Genomic DNA, 18286 nt, shown 5'->3' on the forward strand with positions numbered 1-18286 from the left:
GCATATGTTGAGATCGCACCGAAGTATGAAAGACGTACATAAAGGAGAAATTCAAATTTTGAACGCAGTAGGAATTCCACCAGTTGATGGCTTTGATTACATAGTTCAAAAAGCTGGAGGACATGCCAATGTTGGGATTACACAGGTTGATTACAATAATTTTCTTCGAAAGAAGCGAGCGGAAGAGCTTAAATTGGGTGATGCAAGTGCTTTAGTGAATTATTTCACAAGGAAAAAAAATAGAAAACTCATGTTTTTTCTATGATATCATGTTCGATGATGAAAACCAGGTGACTAATCTCTTTTGGGCTGATGCAATGCCCATTATTGATTATAACCATTTTGGCGATGTGGTTGTTTTTGATACGACATATCGAACAAATAAGTATATGGTCACCCGTTTGCTCCATTCGTGGGGGTAAATCATCATAAGGATCTTTTTTGGTGGTGCACTTTTAATAGATGAGACGGCAAAGTCATTTGTTTGGCTATTTGAGACATGGATGGAAAGAAACCAAGGACAATATTTGCTTATCAGTGTCCATCAATGGCAAAAGCCATCGCACAAGTTTTTCCAGTTCCATAAACAAACCATAGACTTTGTTTATAGCACATATTTCTCAATAGTGCTAAACATCTCTCCCACGTATATAAGGTAGACGGTTTCACTAAGACTTTGAAGAGGTGTATATATAATTCTGAAACAGTAGAAGAATTCGAAAGTAGATGGAATAAGATGTTGGAAGACTTTGATTTGGTAAAAAATGATTGGTTGGTTAGCCTATATAAGGTACACGAAAAATGGGCATTGGTGTATGGTCGAGATACGTTTTGTGCAGATATGACTACTACACAACGTAGTGAAAGCATCAATAATTTTTTGAAGAAATTTGTGAAGAGAAAATATAGTTTGACGGAGTTTGTTAATCGATATGAAAAAGCACTTACAAGGCGACGCCATACAAAATTAGTTAGTGATTTTGAAGCGGTTAAGTCAATGCTAAAGTTGTTATTAGCTCCTGCAACAATGTTAAAGCAAGCAGCTGATTCTTATACATATGTCATATATAAAATGTTTGAAGAGGAATATAAAGCGCATCTTCTCTGCAAGCTTGAAGGTCGTGATGTCAATGATGGGGTATATGAGTACAAAGTTACCCAAGAGGAGAGGAGAAACCGTATTGTTCAATTTGATCACTTAAATTGTCATGTTGTATGTAACTGCAAGAAGTTTGAATTTATTGGAATCATTTATTGTCATATTATCAAGGTGCTTTAGCATTTGAATATTCATGAGATCCCAATCCAATATATTTTGAAAAGGTGGACAAAGGATGCTAAAAGTGGCCTTGTCATAGACAGAAGTGGAAACCCAATTCATGTTGATTGCAATGCAGACACATCTTTGAGGTACAATTAATGAACTTTGTCATATGGCTATTAATTGTGCTGTCAAGGGCTCAGTTAGTGAAGATGTACACTTGGTGGCTAAGCTTGCATTGGAGGATGCTTTGAAAAAAATTGAATATGATATAAAAGCTAGTCAAGATGCATGCCTCAACAAATACTATGAGATCAAAGGATTCAACCCGATTGGTTGAAGAGCATTTGACTGTTGCAGAAGGATGTGAGAAAGGTCGACCAAAGAATAGACTAAAGATTTGTCTTGAAGTACCACCCAAAAAGAAGCAAACTAGTACGAGCAAAGGTTGTTTAATTAATTATTTTTGTCCATTGATGGACTTATATTCTCATGCAAGTTAAATAGAGTTACTATTTGATTTCAGGGGATGCAGAAAAGTTAGTCAAGGATGTAGGCAATGCACCAGAAGTTTTCTCAAGATATCTTGAATGTGTCGAGAACGATAATATGCCTTACACCACATGGCTTCGAAGCTAACCATGTGTATTCCTGGTTTGCACCATAATGTGATTGGCTTTCCACATGGTTTAGATGCTCGCCATGTTCCTAGTTTAGACCACAATATGCCTCACATTCCACACGGCTTCACTAATCCATGGGATTTGAAGTCTATCCAGTAAATGCTGGGGATATTTCCTACCCAACTTTTACTCAATTGCTACAACAAGTGACTTAATCGCCAATGTAGACTTTTTCTAATTTGAATTGATACTTGAGTTATTTTGATCGTCTTAGTGGTACTATTGATTTTTTTACAGGGTTCTTGCACTCATGCTTTAGAAATTGGTGACGCCTCATATCCAACCTTTACTTAATTGCTACAACGGGTAATTAATTGGTTTGATGTTTACAATCTCAAGTGTTCGTACTTGGTTTAATCCTATCATTTTTCAGTTAATACTATTTGGTTTTATATAGGATTCTAGATTTCATGGCTTCGAGTCTCGTCCACCTACTGGTTTTAAAGTTTGTTCAACTAACGATGGGGACACCGCAAGTATGCAGCCATCAGTTCTTAACAGTATGCCATAGCCATTGATTCGTAACAATATGCAATCATTTCCTGGTACCATTGGGTTTGAGTTTAACAAGGTAACAAGTTGACAATTAATTTATAGTGTAAATTAATATGCTACTATTCCCTTCGACATTATCATTCACTTAACTCTTTTTATTGAATCAACATCTAGGAGATATTTAATACGGGAAAGCCAACATTATTACCACACAAGAAGTTGAATTTCACGGACTATACAACGATGAGTTGAGCGTTCTTGTGCAAAGGAAGCTATAAATATTGAAAAGATTGGACTGCCATTTTGAAGTTGATGTGAAGATTAAAGATATGATATTTTTTAAAGAACAAACAAAACTTTTGAGGGTTCATTATTTTGGTGTACTGGCACATTGCAAAACGTGGAGAGAAAAGGTGTGTTAGTCCCAAGATATTTTGTGTAATTTGTGAAGAGTGGTAGCAGTTACATTATTTTGTGTAATTTGTGAAGAGTGATATGGCCTTGGTGCTCATTTGAGAGAGGCTCTTCATCATAATTTGCTTATACGCATCCCTGTAGGAGACTTATTATCTTAACAGAAGGCTATTATCACGACTATTCCCATCCTGGAATTTCAGATCGGAAGTCAGAGGTTCTCATATATGCACCATCCACTCCATTAGCCATGCATAAGCCACTCTCTCTATTGGCTTCAACATTGGTTAGTTCAGCCAACTACAACGGTCAGAATCTTACTAGCTTTGAAACTGTCCTACTTCACCACCTGGGACCGGAACAAGATGTGTGGTTTTATTATGATTTACTCAGATATTCTCCGCTTCTGTAATACAGCCATCTCCTCATGGAGTGCTTATATCATCTATGCAGTTGAGATAAGCATCGTAAAGCTCGCCATGACTGAGACGAGCAACTATGCAGCCACTGGCGGACAAGTTCGGTGTGCTGTATTCAAACTTGGAACGACTGCTTGCATATTAGATAACACATCAGGGACTCGCTTCCTAAAGGTTGGATTAGCAGCTTGAACCCAGTAGAGACCTACAACTTACTTGATTGCAAATCAGCAAGTGCATGATATATTAACAATCATCGGAAGTACATTATAGAATTGTACATCCCGAAAACTAATTGATGTAGACTAAGCCTGTCAGTAAAACCGGCTGCGATGAAGCCAGTTCAAAACCAACTGGCATGCTTTTGAATATCCCACGAGGGGGCTTTCTGGGCTGTCAAGAGTGGTGAATATCTGTGTCTAAAGGCTGATAGGGCCCGGCTGATCAAATCATCTATCTTAAGACAGTGGATTACATATCATACAGACTTGAACACCCTGTTACTCGTTAGTTTAGACATTAAGCTTTTAGTCTTGAAGTTGCGGTTATCATAAAGGTTAATGAATCGTTCAACTTCTTGAAGAGAGTCGTTTGAGGGTCTCACAAAAGAGTCCGGTTCCTCTATAAGTTATATAAAAACAAAAAAGTGGTAAAATAGTGAGAATTACCAGTGGAAAAAAAACAAAAAAAATAGAAGAAAAACTAACAGTGGAAACTTGACGGCTCAGTTTGCTGGAATTATAAGTGGACAGGCCGGTGTCACCAAACTTTCAACAGTTACAGAGATTGATCTCTATACCCAGTTATAGAAAAACCGGACTCAACATAGAATACACATCTGTAGAGAAAAAGGAGTTTTTTTTCCACCCCCCTCTTTGGAGTTTTTCTTAATTAGCCAAAATTTGGGTTGAGAGAAAGAAAAATAGTATACAAACAGTATGTCGGGCGCTCGACTTCGCCTGGCCAAGGGCGCACCCGCGCTCCACCTTATTTTAGCAGGACTTCGACTGTTTTCGGAAACAGTATAAACATAAATTTTTTCTCTAAAAACTTAACCTAACCAATATAAGAAAAAGAGAGAGATTGTAAGAGAGAATTCACTACACCATAACAACCTATTTGTAACGGATATATATTCGTTGTAAAAAATATTAGTAACGGTCATCTTGCGTTGACACAAAAATGTGACTAATATTAGTAACAGATATTTGTAACACTTATTATCTGTTACAAAATTTATTAATGGTTATAAAATGTCATTGAAATTAATTTCAGTAACGGATACGTAACCGTTAGAATTTATTAGTAAAGATTATCAAATTTTTTTATCATCTATCAGTAATGGATATAAAAGTCACTTCGATTTTCTGTTGCTAACGGTTCTGTATCCGTTACTAACGAACTTTCATTGTATAAAAAAAAATTTGTTGCTAACAGTTCTGTATCCGTTACTATCGAATTTTCATTTTATACAAAAGAAAAATGTTTTCTCTAGCCCTTTTATATATGGGCCACCTGTAATGATTGGAGGCTTGCAGTTAGTGTTAATAGAACAAGACCCTGAAAATATATAAGCCAAAATAAATGTCATTAGATAAGTACATGCAAATTAAATTAAACCCATATCAGCTATTCTTTAACGAATAAATATATTTATGACTATGAGCGCTTGAGTTTGAAGAGTAAGATACATGTAAGTAATTTTTAGTCGGTCTACTACCAAAGAAGGATATAAACAATGAAGCCGTCGATACAACAAAGAAATTGCCCAAGAATGAATCACGATGATAGCTCCAACTATAGGAAAAAACTGGAGGAACCATTGACAACGTTGGATATCCTCATCTTTGCTTGATATTCTTGATGTTGAAACATTCTATTAGATATACGATCAAGTTTGTATTCCACCCAGAAGCAGCAATAGTTAAGCCCATTAAAGTAACTGCAACCACAACCAATATAAAATAAGCACAAAGTCATGATTCTGTCAAACATGAAGACACTTATTAAACCATCATGCAAAAAACGAATGGAATGGGATGAAGACCTGTGACAAAGGGGAAGGTAGTCCAACCCCCTTGTTTTTGGCCGACAACGCATGTATTAAATGCTTCTTCATCAGGAACATTAAGATGATCGCCGGCAGGCTTATTATTTCCGTTAAATGCTTCTTCATCAGGAAAAAAATTCAGTCAATCTGACATACCTTAAAGTACGCTTGTTCACATGCCTCGACCGTCTCGAACTCAGGGATAACAAAAAATAATGATTTTGTTATATGCAAAAGATGAGAGTTTCATGCTACACTATAAATTAGGCTAAAGGATTCAATCATATGATATAAACTGACCATAACAAGCACTAAAAAGTTATGCTGACTTATAAATATGGTAAAATATAGGTCTTCCTCATCATACCTCTGTTATTTCAGGGGCTAGTCAGTGTAAATTCCTATGGCTCAGTTCATTGAGGCTGTGACAAACACCTTGTGTTTTTGGTCTGAAATCGTCATATTTAATGGACTTTTTATGAATTGCTACAACAGGGGAAAATTGTATTTGGTCTGAAAAAAAATTCATTCACCTTTGCAGATGGATGTACTTTTGCTGATGGATACACATCCCCAACAGTGGTAGCACTCTTTGAACCATCGCCAGCCGCTAGAAGATGAGGAGAAGTTAACCGGAACTGTGCAAGATAGAGTCCGGAACATTTCAGAGACATTCTGCACATTCAGTTGTAAAGTTTGGATAAGTCATCAGAGTCTCCTTATTAATGCCAATGAGGAAAAAGAAGAAAATGGAGAATTGGCTGAAATTTATTACCTCGGAGTTTTGATCTGTTCCCAGAAATCTAGTATTTTGTATGTATATAGCTGTTTTTTTTCGGCAAGAGGTGATAAAATATCTTGATCCAATCTTACAAAGTCTCGAAGGAAGTGTCCCGTTGAAGCGAGAAAACATACCGATAGAAGTCAAAGAAAGTAAAGCTTTTTTCTTCGCAAGCCAATGGAGACATGGCAATAATAATGTCTCCATGAGTAAATAATAATCACATCCGTCAACCGCATTCAAAAGAAAGAAGTAAACTCTGCATCAGCAAGAGTTTAACTGATTGCAGACTTTGCCTTATTGCATCATTTCAGTTACCAAAGAATTAAACGAAGTGTGTTCAATCGCAAGTCCTAGATTGTGTAGTCGTATCATAAAAATTACAATGACAACATATGATGTTAAGATTATGTATCAAATAACATCATTAGATATATAACATGTTCACGTTCTATGTTGTTTTAGAACACTAATATGTAGACAACCAGTTGAGAAATTTCATATCCAGACAATTTCAACTTCCAGGAATTACAAGACAATGCATTTAATAAAGTAAATTCAACATATCTTTTGATATCACGTTGAGTAATCCATGATGTTTTGAAGACAAAATAACCCTAATTTAACAAACTTATTACAAAGCTAAATATCATACTTTGTGGCTGACTAAAGAGAGCTTCAAAGCTGGATACACGTCGCAGATTAGCTACAAAATGAAAAAATGAAAAGAAAATCAACAGTAGTAATATAAGAAATCAGCAATAATAACAACATTTATATATCTACCGACACCTTATCTTTTGTCTGAGAAAATAAACAAATCAAAATTTTCATCATATTATCACAAAGTCCATAATAGATGTTTTGAAATCAGATGAGTAAACAATATATAGTAGAATTGTTTTCACAAGGGTAACAACCAAATGCTAGATTCAATTTTCAAATGCACAAGTCATCGATTTCGATTTATGTTTATGAATGTAACTTGAGAGATTGCAGGCTTTAGGAACTCCAAAGTTTATGACGGTATTAGAGAAGGCCATTTTCAGTATTTGACCCAAAAGTTGGTACTAGAACGAGCTATTAAATTTATTATAAATTCTGTACTCAGATTAGCCAAAGCTTTCAGATGGTACAAATCACAGGAACCAGCTTTAAACGTTCTTTCGTGATCATTTATCTATTGAAGTTCAATGCTTTGATAAAAACTGAATGAAATAGTCCAAATAAAGAATTTTGTGTGTGCGTAAGACCTTTAAAAACGGATAAGTTCAAGATATGAAGCTAGCTAAACACCACTTTAACATCGAGCCAATAAAATTCATATTGCAAAGCATAAAAACAATATATGACCTGACAGAGGATGCAACAGGAAACGCACTATGTGAGTTGCATACAACCTCACTAAAAAGCAGCTTAATGTCCCGACATTCCAAAAGTACAATTGAAAGTTGGAACCCAGACAAAAAGGGGGTCTATTAGCCAGGTGGCTTGTATGCAACTCAGAAGTGATTGTCTTCTAGCACTCATGCTCACACATTTTGACACATGCTAATTCTTTTCACTTCTGTTTTAAGAAGCAGGTGAATGCAAATACCTACGTCCCTGGTATAAACACTCACAGTTTTAGAAAGACTAATAAAGTTAGCTGAATCCACCTTCGGCACATGAAAGAAGTTTTATTTGCGGAAACAGATGAGAAGGTGTGCCCACCGTTAAACATGAGAAATCATTGGCTCACGGACAAGAGGCCGACAACGTGAGCTTCATTTCTGACTAGGGTGTGGTCCAAGGTGGCATGAGTTTACTATATAGCCACGACTTTATTTGGGGATCATTGGACTCTTAGGGATAGGAGAAAGGGCAGAGATCATTACTTCCTTGTTTTTCCATACGTGCTCAACCCATTCACTAAGTTCAGTGTCAAATAACAATCTACTAGACGTGCTTAAGCGTAGGGTAGTACGTGAAAGGTATCACCTCATTAGAGAAGAATTACAGTTAGGAATATGTACGTAGAACTAAAAGAGAAATCCGTCGCATGGAATATGCCTAGAAGTTGGAGTTTCCTAGTTATATGGGTCTAGACTGCAGGCACATCCACACACAAACACACACGAACGGGAGTGAAGATAAAGAAAGCCCTTCTCTTATATATAGAAGTTTTTTACTTCGCGCAAATATTCATCCTCAACGGGGCAGTTTGAATCCAATATGCACTATGCTCTAATCGAATGGAAATATAAAAAGTTAAAAAAAAAATGAAACTTAATTGACATCCTATCAGCACGGATCTATAGTTGCGAACCTCTGTCTTTCCGTTGTGTAGATAGATCCTGGATGGCGGTAAAAATATCTGGTGTAAATATGTACACACCACAATTTATAAGATCACTCACCTGTTGATCACAAGAAAACAACATTGGTCAGAAACAAGTTCTCATTTACAAGCTGCCGACTATACACTGAAAAGAAGTTGAATCTAAACTGATTACGTACAAAGGTCTCTGGTTTCTTTGTGTAACGTAATAATTCGTTGGTGATAGGATCTGCCACCAATTCCCCAAACCGATTTGTTGATTCGGGCCAAAACCTACACATGAAAAGTGAGGAAAAAAATGAGCATGATAAAAATCAACTAAGCCGACATCAAATCTACTCAAACAAAGTTCATGCTTGATTAGCCGACTGAATCACTAAGATTGTTCCCATCCCGCCATAACTTCTATGGGCAGCTATAATGAAGGGCAAGCCAAAACAACAAGCAACAATGAGATCACAAAGAAAACAATTCAAGGTAGAAACAATTCTAGTTTATTATTAATAGGAGTATTAAACATCGCCGACTTGATAGACCTACCAAGCATTTCGGCAATGGAAAACTGCAAAGAAATGTCACAATTCAGCAAAAAAGATGTGTGGATCGCCACATTAAACAACAACCATATTAGCTATTTTATTGGAAATGGAATCACGGAACTGGAAAAAATCATTATACAAACAGATCTCGGTCCACATGAGTAAGGAGAAAAATAGAAGTCAAACCGGATTATCTTCCATGATTAGATCTCTAAAGTTGTAAAGTCCACCAAATTTGAACCATGTGGTTTATCTTCTTTCAAGTATCTATAAAATTTCAGCATTGCAATTGCATATCAATAAACCCCGAACTTTCAGATAGTATACGTAACCAAAGTTAAAGCTAGAAACACACTAGTGCATAACAATTACCTTACTGGGAATCTAAGCTCATTAGAAACGGACGAAACATATAATGCGAATTCACGCTCCTCATAAAACCCAACGAGATAGATTTGCACCAAGTTAAGGATCTACACAAGCCCATAATTCATCTTAATTACATAAATAAAATAAAATTATCCAAACACATAACAGAAGTACTAAAGAGCATACCCTTTTACAAGATGAAATTGGATGATGAACCATTGCCTACCCTGCCAAAGGAAATAATGGCTTGGGTATATTCAACGACAACGGTCGAAAATGAGTTCCTGCAAAATCCAAACACAATAACCAAAATTCTACTAAAAAAAAAACAGACACCACCAATCCAACCTACCAATCTAAACACTAAAATTTCAACTAATTCAATCATAATCAAATCAAGATTTCACCTTTAGTTGGTCCACCAACCATGATCACAGCAACAACTTGACACAGAGAATCTAATTAGGTCAACCAAAACGGACCACATTGACCTGGCTTTTCTGGACTTTTGCTAAAACAAAAAAAAGTTACTAGATTCCATTACTTTTACTCTACTTTACTTGAGATAATTATCATTTCCTACCCTTAACTATTCTCTCGCTCTCCCCTTAACCCAAAAAACTCACACATTAAAACCCTTCCTCCAAAACGTCCCAATAAAAAGGACCAACAAAAAGAAAAGACTAGTGTCAGAAACAAACGCCATGGAGAGGTTTATCTCTACCAAAACCTCTCCTAATTGTCTCCACCTCTCCTTCTCTCAAATCGGTCGAGTTGGTGTTCAAGGACTTGGGTCATCTCGGTTCCCACATGTTGAGTTTGGCCAAGTCGGTTAGGTTTCATTTAAGCCAGAACACTCTTCTTTAAAACTTAAATCCATAATAATTCAATGCTATACAAAAGATTCTGTTACACCTTCTTTGACTGTGGATTCGGTTGACCAGTCAAAAGTGTAACTCCAACTATAGTAGGAGACAATTTCAATACCTTTGACAAGCTTTCAAGTGATGTACAAAAGTAAGTAGAAGTTGTATCCCCCAAGATGTAAAACAACACAAGAATCCAAAGGAATACAAGGGTAGAACCCAGAAAAGGCCAATTCCCACACAAACAATAAAGCAGGTAAAAATAGTCAATGTAACCACTGGTGTCACATGACTGTTGGGATTTAAAAAACAGACACTTGGCTTTATAGCCTTTTTGTTTTCGTAACTCTCTGCAATCTTTTATAGCATCAGTAATCAATTGTAGATTAGAACTTGAAACAAGAGTACTCTTTGATGTGAAGAAATGGGCAGTCAAGAACAAACCAAAGAGTAAAACAAAGGAGATGTTTCAAAACACAAGATAAACCTTTGATTTATTTAAAAAACCAAAATCAGCCATTCCAGTATAAACTTCTCAATATTTAAAACCTTAAAAACAGGATCTAAACATGATATAAAGACATGGGTCATACATCATTTTGATCACACGAACCTCAACAAAGCTAACCTGTTTTCACTTGTTACTTGAAAAACACATGAACATAAGAAAATGGTGTTGTCCCATTCGGATCAAAAACTAAAAACAAACAAAAAAGATGTAACAATAATTTGAAGAAAATGATCACTCAATATACTAAAATGGAGTTTATACTTGAAAATTAACAATTCCAAAAAAACCCAACCCCATATAGACAAGCAATCAAACAATTCAAGTGCTTTTTATAACTATACTAATAACCAGACGAAAACAAAATCAGTGAAGCTAAGTACCCTAATTATTAGTTACCATTTTCAAAGCAAGCTTCCTTCCACAGATCAAACAATTTCGTGCTGAAATATTGAATAAAGGTATGTCCTTTTTGGCACCACAACAGCTAACTTTAAAAACCCTACGAGATCGAGCAAAAAAATGTTCTTATTAGTCGCGAATTGAGCAAGATGGAGAAGAGGAAGAAATGTATGGAAGAAGAAATGAAAAGGAAGATGAACACTTACATTGACAACAACATCAGCAGCCAATTTTCCTCTTTTTTTTTCACTTGAAGGGTTACTGACCTAATGAGTTCGTTAGTTTTTTGTTTTCTTTTAATTAGTCCCAATTTTGCTATTTACTTTTTTCTAACACTTGCAACATTTGAGTAACCATTAGTTAATATCTAATAGACGTCACAAAATAATTCAGGTAAATTACTAACGGTTACGTAATTTTGTAACAGAACTCTAAGTGTTATTAATTTACTAACGGCTGAGTATGTGTTACAAACGAAAAAAATGCAATTGTTGCAAAATCCCTATTATAGTGTAGTGATTCTTAGTGAGTTGAGTGTTCATTCTTTGTGAGTGAATTGAGAGCTCTTGTAATCTATTACTCTGAACATCTAGTAAAGCTTGAAACTCGCCGGTGGACGTAGGCACATTGTCGAACCACATTATATCTGTGTCTTGTGGTTTGTGGGTTGTTTTCTTTTGCATTAGTCTCTTTACTTTATATGCTAGTTAATTGATATTGAGAAGTGTTGGGATAGTACTTGAAGGGTGTTGAAGTCTTGTCTAGAAAGAAGGATCAAACTTTGTGTAAGGTTGATCTATTTGGAGTGAATAGCATTAATTTTGCAGTTAGTTATTCACAACAATTGGTATCAGAGTGAGGTATACAACCTAGGATTTCGAGTTTTGGTGAAGAACCATAGGGCGTGCTTGATAACTGATTTTCCCGCTGGCAAATCAGTCTTTTCCCACTTAACAACCTATTTGCCACTACTTGGTAGCATTTTAGGACCTGGCAAACTTTTTTGTGATTTGCCGGCAAAACAGTCACGTGACCCAATTTTCCCACTCGAAGCAGGAAAAATTTATCCATCTCAGAGATGGATATATTTTGCCAGAGAAAAATCGCCCAAAATTTTCCCACTTTATTTGCCAAATTGAATCAACCCTAGGTCGCAATCTCTCGTACTCACTTTCTTCTCTCATACTCACTCTCTCTCAGGTTAGCGCCGCAACTCTCTTTTCCTCTTTCTCTTTTGATTTTTTTCAGAAAAAATTGATTTCAAGGTTTGTGTTACTCTACTGATCTGTGATTTTAATAACTGTGATTTTGATTTCGCACGATTTGTAAGAAGATTGGAAGAAATATTGGTGGTGTTCCTGAATTTGCTGATCTGTTTTACCAAAGAAAGCTTAACTCTATTGAGGTAGTTTTTACTAGTTATTATAGCTTGAACTTTTTTTTTCTTGTTGTTGATCTACTTGTTGGGTGTTGACTATTTTATTTTTTATTTTTAGCTGTTAATTATTTGTTTATTTTGATTCAGACTTGATTATTTGTGTCCTGTTACTCCCCTATTAATTCTAGGAAGAATTCCTTTTTGGGGAAAAAGTAATAAATTTTAGGCAAATTTTTCAGCGAAGCTTCTTACTCTGTGCTGCCCATCAGTTTCTTCTGATGACAATCGATGGTATCCTGTGTCCAAATCTCTGTTTGTAGATCTTAAACGTGAAGAGGTTTTTTTTTTTTTTTTTATTCAGTCGTAACAAGAGCTACAGGGCCTATTCTGTTAAAAAAAAACAAACTCGTTCCCAGTACGCAACAAGTTTTTTGTTCTTGGTGAATAGGATTTGACACCAAAAGTTTCAGTTATCTCCTTTGTATCTCCCACATTCACATAATTATCTCCTTTGTCGAGAATACTTGCACAATCGTTGAACCAACATTCCACTACAAGTTGTCCCATTGACATAGCAGAAATGGCAGCAGATTCTGGTGAACTAAGCTTCATCATTTTAGATTGGAATTAAACAAAGGGTATTTGTTGTTGTGTCAGAGAAATGTAAAGATTTAAACTTGATAAAATGATTATAATGCATTATTTGTATGCTTTATTATGGATGGATAATATGTTTTATTATGGGTATACAATGATAGGAAACTTATAGTTGTATTAAGTGGAATTGATCTCTCTGACATATTGTGTTTTGATCTGTCGTACTCGGGTAGTTTTGAATTTTGATGACTTTGTACAAGATTGTAGCCTATAGGTTGTGTTTGTTAGGAAAATAATAGTTTCAACAACAATGTCAGTGCGTAAAAAATGGTATAGAAAAAAGTTTGTATATTTAGCTTGGTTAAGAATGGTCGTGGTGTGGACTGTTTTGGAGGCATTATCAGTCATTCATTTTTTCACTTACTAAATTTTATTTGGAGTGTTTGAACTTTGAAGGAGAATAATGAATGATATGAACTCTGTGGTGTGAAGTGTGGTGGAGGCTGTGAGTCTGGTAGTGTGAAGTGTGTGTCCGGTGTGGAAGTGAAGTGGTGGTGGAGGCGGAGTATATGGAGGTCCGTTTGTGGGTGGTGGAGGTCTGTGTAGTGTAGTGTAGTATGTGTGCAGTGCAGTGTAGTGTGTGTGGTGGTCTAGTGCAGGTGGTGTGAAGTGCGGAGGAGTGGTGAAGAGTGCACAGTCATGTGGTGTGAAGTGTGGAGTGGTCTGCTGCTACTGCCTCTGCTGGTGGCTGCTACTACTACTGCTGGTGGAGTTGGTGGTGGTGGTGGTGGTGGAGTTGGTGGTGGTGGCTGCTTTCGGCTGGGTGGTTATTCTTCTCTTCGCGGATCTTTGGAGTTGGTGGTGGCCGCCAGCTGCGGCTGGTGGCATCGCTATCGTGGATCTTTGGTGGAGTTGGTGGTGGGCTGCTAGCTGCCGGTGGGTGGGCATCTTTGCTCTCGTGGATCTTGCCCTCTAACTTTGCTTTCTAGGTTAGTATGTGGAAGTATGTGGGATGAGATTCAAAAGTGCGTTGAGGGAATTGATGGAAGAATGGGGTCTGACGAAGGGTGTGGAGTGCAGTTGGATAGGAATCGCGAGTTAGTACAGTGTAAATACTTGTTCAGATTGTGTTGTGTTCAGTTGATCAAACCGATGTTAGCTATTTGATTTTGGAGCTTGGCCTTACTATAGGTCCATGTCCATAGGTTTTGATTTTGGAGCTTGGCCTTACCATAGCTATTTACATGAAAAACTTATTTTTCAGATATTGGCCACTACTGACACTTGCACTTAGACCGCACTAAGTTGTCTTGCTTTTCATGTGTACAATGGGACTCTTTGAATGCTCCTGTAGGATAGTTTGTGTGTGTGTGTGTCAGGTGGTGTGTGCTCCTGCTAGCTGCCTATGCATGCGGCTTGTTGCTAGTCATTTCGTATATATGTATTTGTATCTCGACTTTGTGGTATTTTAGTTGTTACTTATTATTACACTTTATGAATTTGTGTAGAATGAGGAGAACTACACGTGAGTGTAGGGCAGTCGCGACTTTGGTGGTTGTTGTTATTGCTCAAGCTATGATGGCATACTACGATTGGTGGTATAGGATATATATAACTAGGCGTAGGGTTGTTAGAGCTATACAGGCACCCGTACCTAGGGCTCTGCGTAGGAATATGGATCTGCAATGGAGTGTTGTGTTGAGGAGGTTTTATATGGACAGTGACCACTATTGTCATAACATGTTGAGGATGAATAGAGAAATGTTTCGTCGCTTTTGCCTCCATTTGCGTGGACTTGGTCTTAATGACAGCCGGTATCTGTCAGTCGAGGAGCAAGTCGCGTATTTCTTGTACACAATCGGGCATGACATGCGACAACGAAATATTGAGTTGCAATTCTTCCGCTCATGTAAAACAGTTTATCGTTATTTCCATGTGGTATTGCAAGTGGTTTTGAGGTTATATATAGAAGTGGTCAATAATGCTACCGCTGCAAACTCTCCTAAGCAGTGCTAGGAAACAAAAGAATGGCATCCGTATTTTCAGGTTAGAGAGATATATATAGAAGCATGTTGATGTCCATTCTATTAAACTTTTGACTTATAAAATTGTCGTTAACAACCATTTTTGGTTTTAGGATGCTGTGGGTGCTATTGATGGTACTCACATTGCTACCAAAGTAGATGTGGAAGACCAGGGTAGATATCGTAATAGAAAGGTTGTCGTTAGCCAAAATGTATTGGTTGCCTGTACATTTGACATGAAGTTTACTTATGTACTTGTTGGATGGGAGGGTTCTGCCCATGATGGTCGAGTCTTGAGGAGTGTCATATCTCGCCCTGGGCACAAACTTACTCTACCCACTGGTATGTCAAGGTTTATAATTGTAATCTATCTTAGCACATAAAAATGTCATATACTAAACTTAACATGACACCGTCCCAGGATCGAAGTACTATCTTATGGGATCTTTGGTTTTAGCGATTAGTCCCGGATTCCTCATACCCTTTCATGGCACGCGATATCATCTCCGTGACATAGGCACAGAGGATGCTCAAGATTACAAAGAGTTGTATAATTTTAGGCATTCATTATTGCGTATGGTTGTTGAGAGAACAATCGGGTTGTTGAAGAAACGTTTTGCATGTCTTAGGCATGCCCCTCATTATGATACGAGTGTACATACAAAAGTAATCCTTGCATGTTGTGATATCCATAATTTCTTGAGGGAGGAAAACCCAGACAGTACGTTAACCGATGAAGAATCGAGCTCGGATGAGGAAAATGGGGATGCGGGCATTAATGAGGATGACACTAATGGTAATGAAGACCAACAAATACCAATTGATATGGTACCTACCCACGGTTGGACAAATTGGAGAGATGCTTTGGCTTTAATGATGTGGCAAGATACCATGGGACCACATTAAATATGTGATGGTGTTTTAATTATCTTTTATAATGGATCGCGTTGTCTTTTTAATGTGAATTTTTATTAGTGAATTGGTGCTTGTATTAATTATGGTTTTTAATGGATATTGTTATCTATGAATTTGTTTAATGAATACTTATTAGAGGTTGTTAGTTATTAATGAATTTGATATTGTTTTTTTATTTCTTTGTTTGTATTTTAATGATACTTCTAACAGTTATGGCTAGGCGGGCGGCCAACTCATCCAAGGGTAAGGGTGTGGTTAGTGAGGGTGAGGTGACCAAATCACCTGTTCCCAGGTAGAAGCAAATTCGTTGGTACCCCTCAATGGATGAGATCTTAATCGAGATCTTGTTAGAAAAGACTTTAAATGGTTTAGGTAGGAAGTCAGACAATGGGTGGAAGCCCGAGACCTTAAAAGAGGTTGTTGAGGCTGTGAATCAACGATTGAATATGTCAATCGGGAATGACAATGTACGTTCTAGGCTGAAAACAATGAAGAAAGATTACCTTGCTGCCAAGGCGGCTGTCGAGGCTAGTGGTTTTGGTTTTTCGTACAACCTACAAACCAAATGTATTGATGATGATCATGTGGCATGGGAAGAGTATTGCAAGATAATATATTTTACTAACTTGTAACTCTAAATTACTTCTTATTATTACAATATCTTCTAAGCAATTGTTTATTGTTATAGGCCCATCCTACAGCGAGGCCTCTACGAAAAAAGATGTTTCCTCATTTTGAGGAAGCTTGTATTGTATTTGGGAGTGATGTGGCAACTGGGGAAGGGGGCAATGCTGGACACGATGATGAGGAAGTAGTGATTCTAGATGAAGAAGTTACAGATGAAGGGCCAGAGAATACAGAGGAAGAGTCAAGTCAGCCTCCAAGTCCACATCTTAATGCCAATGATGGTGATAGTTCACCTGGTGAAAGCTTTGTAGTTGGTGATTCTACACAAGCTGGTAGTCGGCGCATTACTACCCCTTCTTTAGTGAAGCGCAAGAGGTCTCGTCTTGGTCTTGAGGCCATGCCTCCACCCCCAGATTTCAAGGAGTTAACCGACGCAGTGCATCAACTAACTAATGCCTTCACTCCTGTTGACCCTTCCACCTTGTTAATCGCTGCTTTAGAAGAACTTCCTAACATGGAACCTGATCTCATATTGAGGGCCCTTGATTTGTTAGTAGAGAATGAGCCCTTGCTTAAGTTCTTTTTGGGGATACGTAATCCTCAGTTGAAGTATTCGTGGCTTATAAGAAAGCTTGAGCAGTCAGGGAAGTAGATCGAGCAGTAGAATGTAGGCCGTTAACTTGTGTCTTTTGGATATTTTAGAATGATATTTTGAATTAGAATTCGCTATATGTATGATATTTTGAAAGGCATGCTTGTTGTCACTATGTATGTGTTTTAATTTCTATTTGTTTTACTTTTCCTGTCTTGTATTGACATTGGCATGCTAAAGGTTTGTTGAGTTGGGCTCCATCTTGGAGCTTGGAAGGCCGCCTAAATTGGATAAGGCTGCTATACTGAGTGATGCTGTTAGGATGGTTACCAAACTACTTGGTGAATCTGAAAAGCTGAAGGAGTCAAATGAGAGTCTTCAAGAGAAGATTAAGGAATTGAAGGTGCACTTAAGTTATACCTTATTTGTTGCGTTAAATATCAATAGTGTTTTTCTGTTCTGCTAGATCTTAGTATGGAAAAAATGTGTTGTTCCTTTTTAGTTGTTCCAATGGCATCACTTTTTGTTTGGTAAAAAGTAAAAAAAAACCATTTGGTCAGGAATTTCTGAGGTGGTTACTCGTCACAAGCCTACAATAGTTCATGCTTCTTTGCCTTAGCTTGAATTGAATATGATTCTATAACACACCTTGACCCAGCCATTTTTTTACCATGTTTTCAGCTCATGCTTCTTGATTGGTTTTGGGATTTGTGATAATGGCTGTGGACAGGGCATGAATACTATTTACAGTTCAACTACAAGGTGCGCTATCACATATCGAATTGTCTCGACCAATTTTTGTAAGCTTCATGAAAAACAATCTCTTCTAAATTATTGATGTCGTATTCTGATTCTAAGAATGATGAGGTGAATATTCTAAAGGTATTGACGACCTTTATTTAGGTACATCAATAGAACCAACCGATTGAGATGGAATTGCAATTGGAGATTATCGGAACTCTGATAATACAAATTCCTCTTCGTTAGCGGTACAATTGAGTTGGATCATGGAGCTTTTGGAAAGCAATTTGGAAACTAAGTCGAAA

The 18286-nt window shown here is 37.1% G+C and overlaps 1 protein-coding gene and 2 long non-coding RNA genes across 3 annotated transcripts; 1 reads left to right on the top strand and 2 right to left on the bottom strand.

Moving 5' to 3' along the window:
• Window positions 1-5125: 5125 nt before the first annotated feature.
• LOC147516598 (uncharacterized) lies at window positions 5126-6202 on the bottom strand. Its single transcript, XR_015213705.1, has 3 exons — window positions 6098-6202; window positions 5320-5997; window positions 5126-5214 (listed from the first exon to the last, which is right to left on the bottom strand). It is a non-coding gene; the product is annotated as an uncharacterized LOC147516598 (long non-coding RNA).
• Window positions 6203-6756: 554 nt separating this feature from the next.
• Window positions 6757-8687, bottom strand: LOC147516599 (uncharacterized). Its single transcript, XR_015213704.1, has 3 exons — window positions 8603-8687; window positions 8412-8502; window positions 6757-6809 (listed from the first exon to the last, which is right to left on the bottom strand). It is a non-coding gene; the product is annotated as an uncharacterized LOC147516599 (long non-coding RNA).
• Window positions 8688-16341: 7654 nt separating this feature from the next.
• Window positions 16342-17300, top strand: LOC147516600 (uncharacterized). Its single transcript, XM_086593329.1, has 2 exons — window positions 16342-16608; window positions 16710-17300. Exons 1-2 carry the CDS (start codon window positions 16342-16344, stop codon window positions 17298-17300), a joined length of 858 nt encoding a protein of 285 aa, XP_086449455.1.
• The last annotated feature ends 986 nt before the right edge of the window (window positions 17301-18286 follow it).

The sequence above is a fragment of the Coptis chinensis genome, chromosome 2, assembly GCF_015680905.1.
Source record: "Coptis chinensis isolate HL-2020 chromosome 2, ASM1568090v1, whole genome shotgun sequence".
Lineage (NCBI taxonomy): Eukaryota > Viridiplantae > Streptophyta > Magnoliopsida > Ranunculales > Ranunculaceae > Coptis > Coptis chinensis.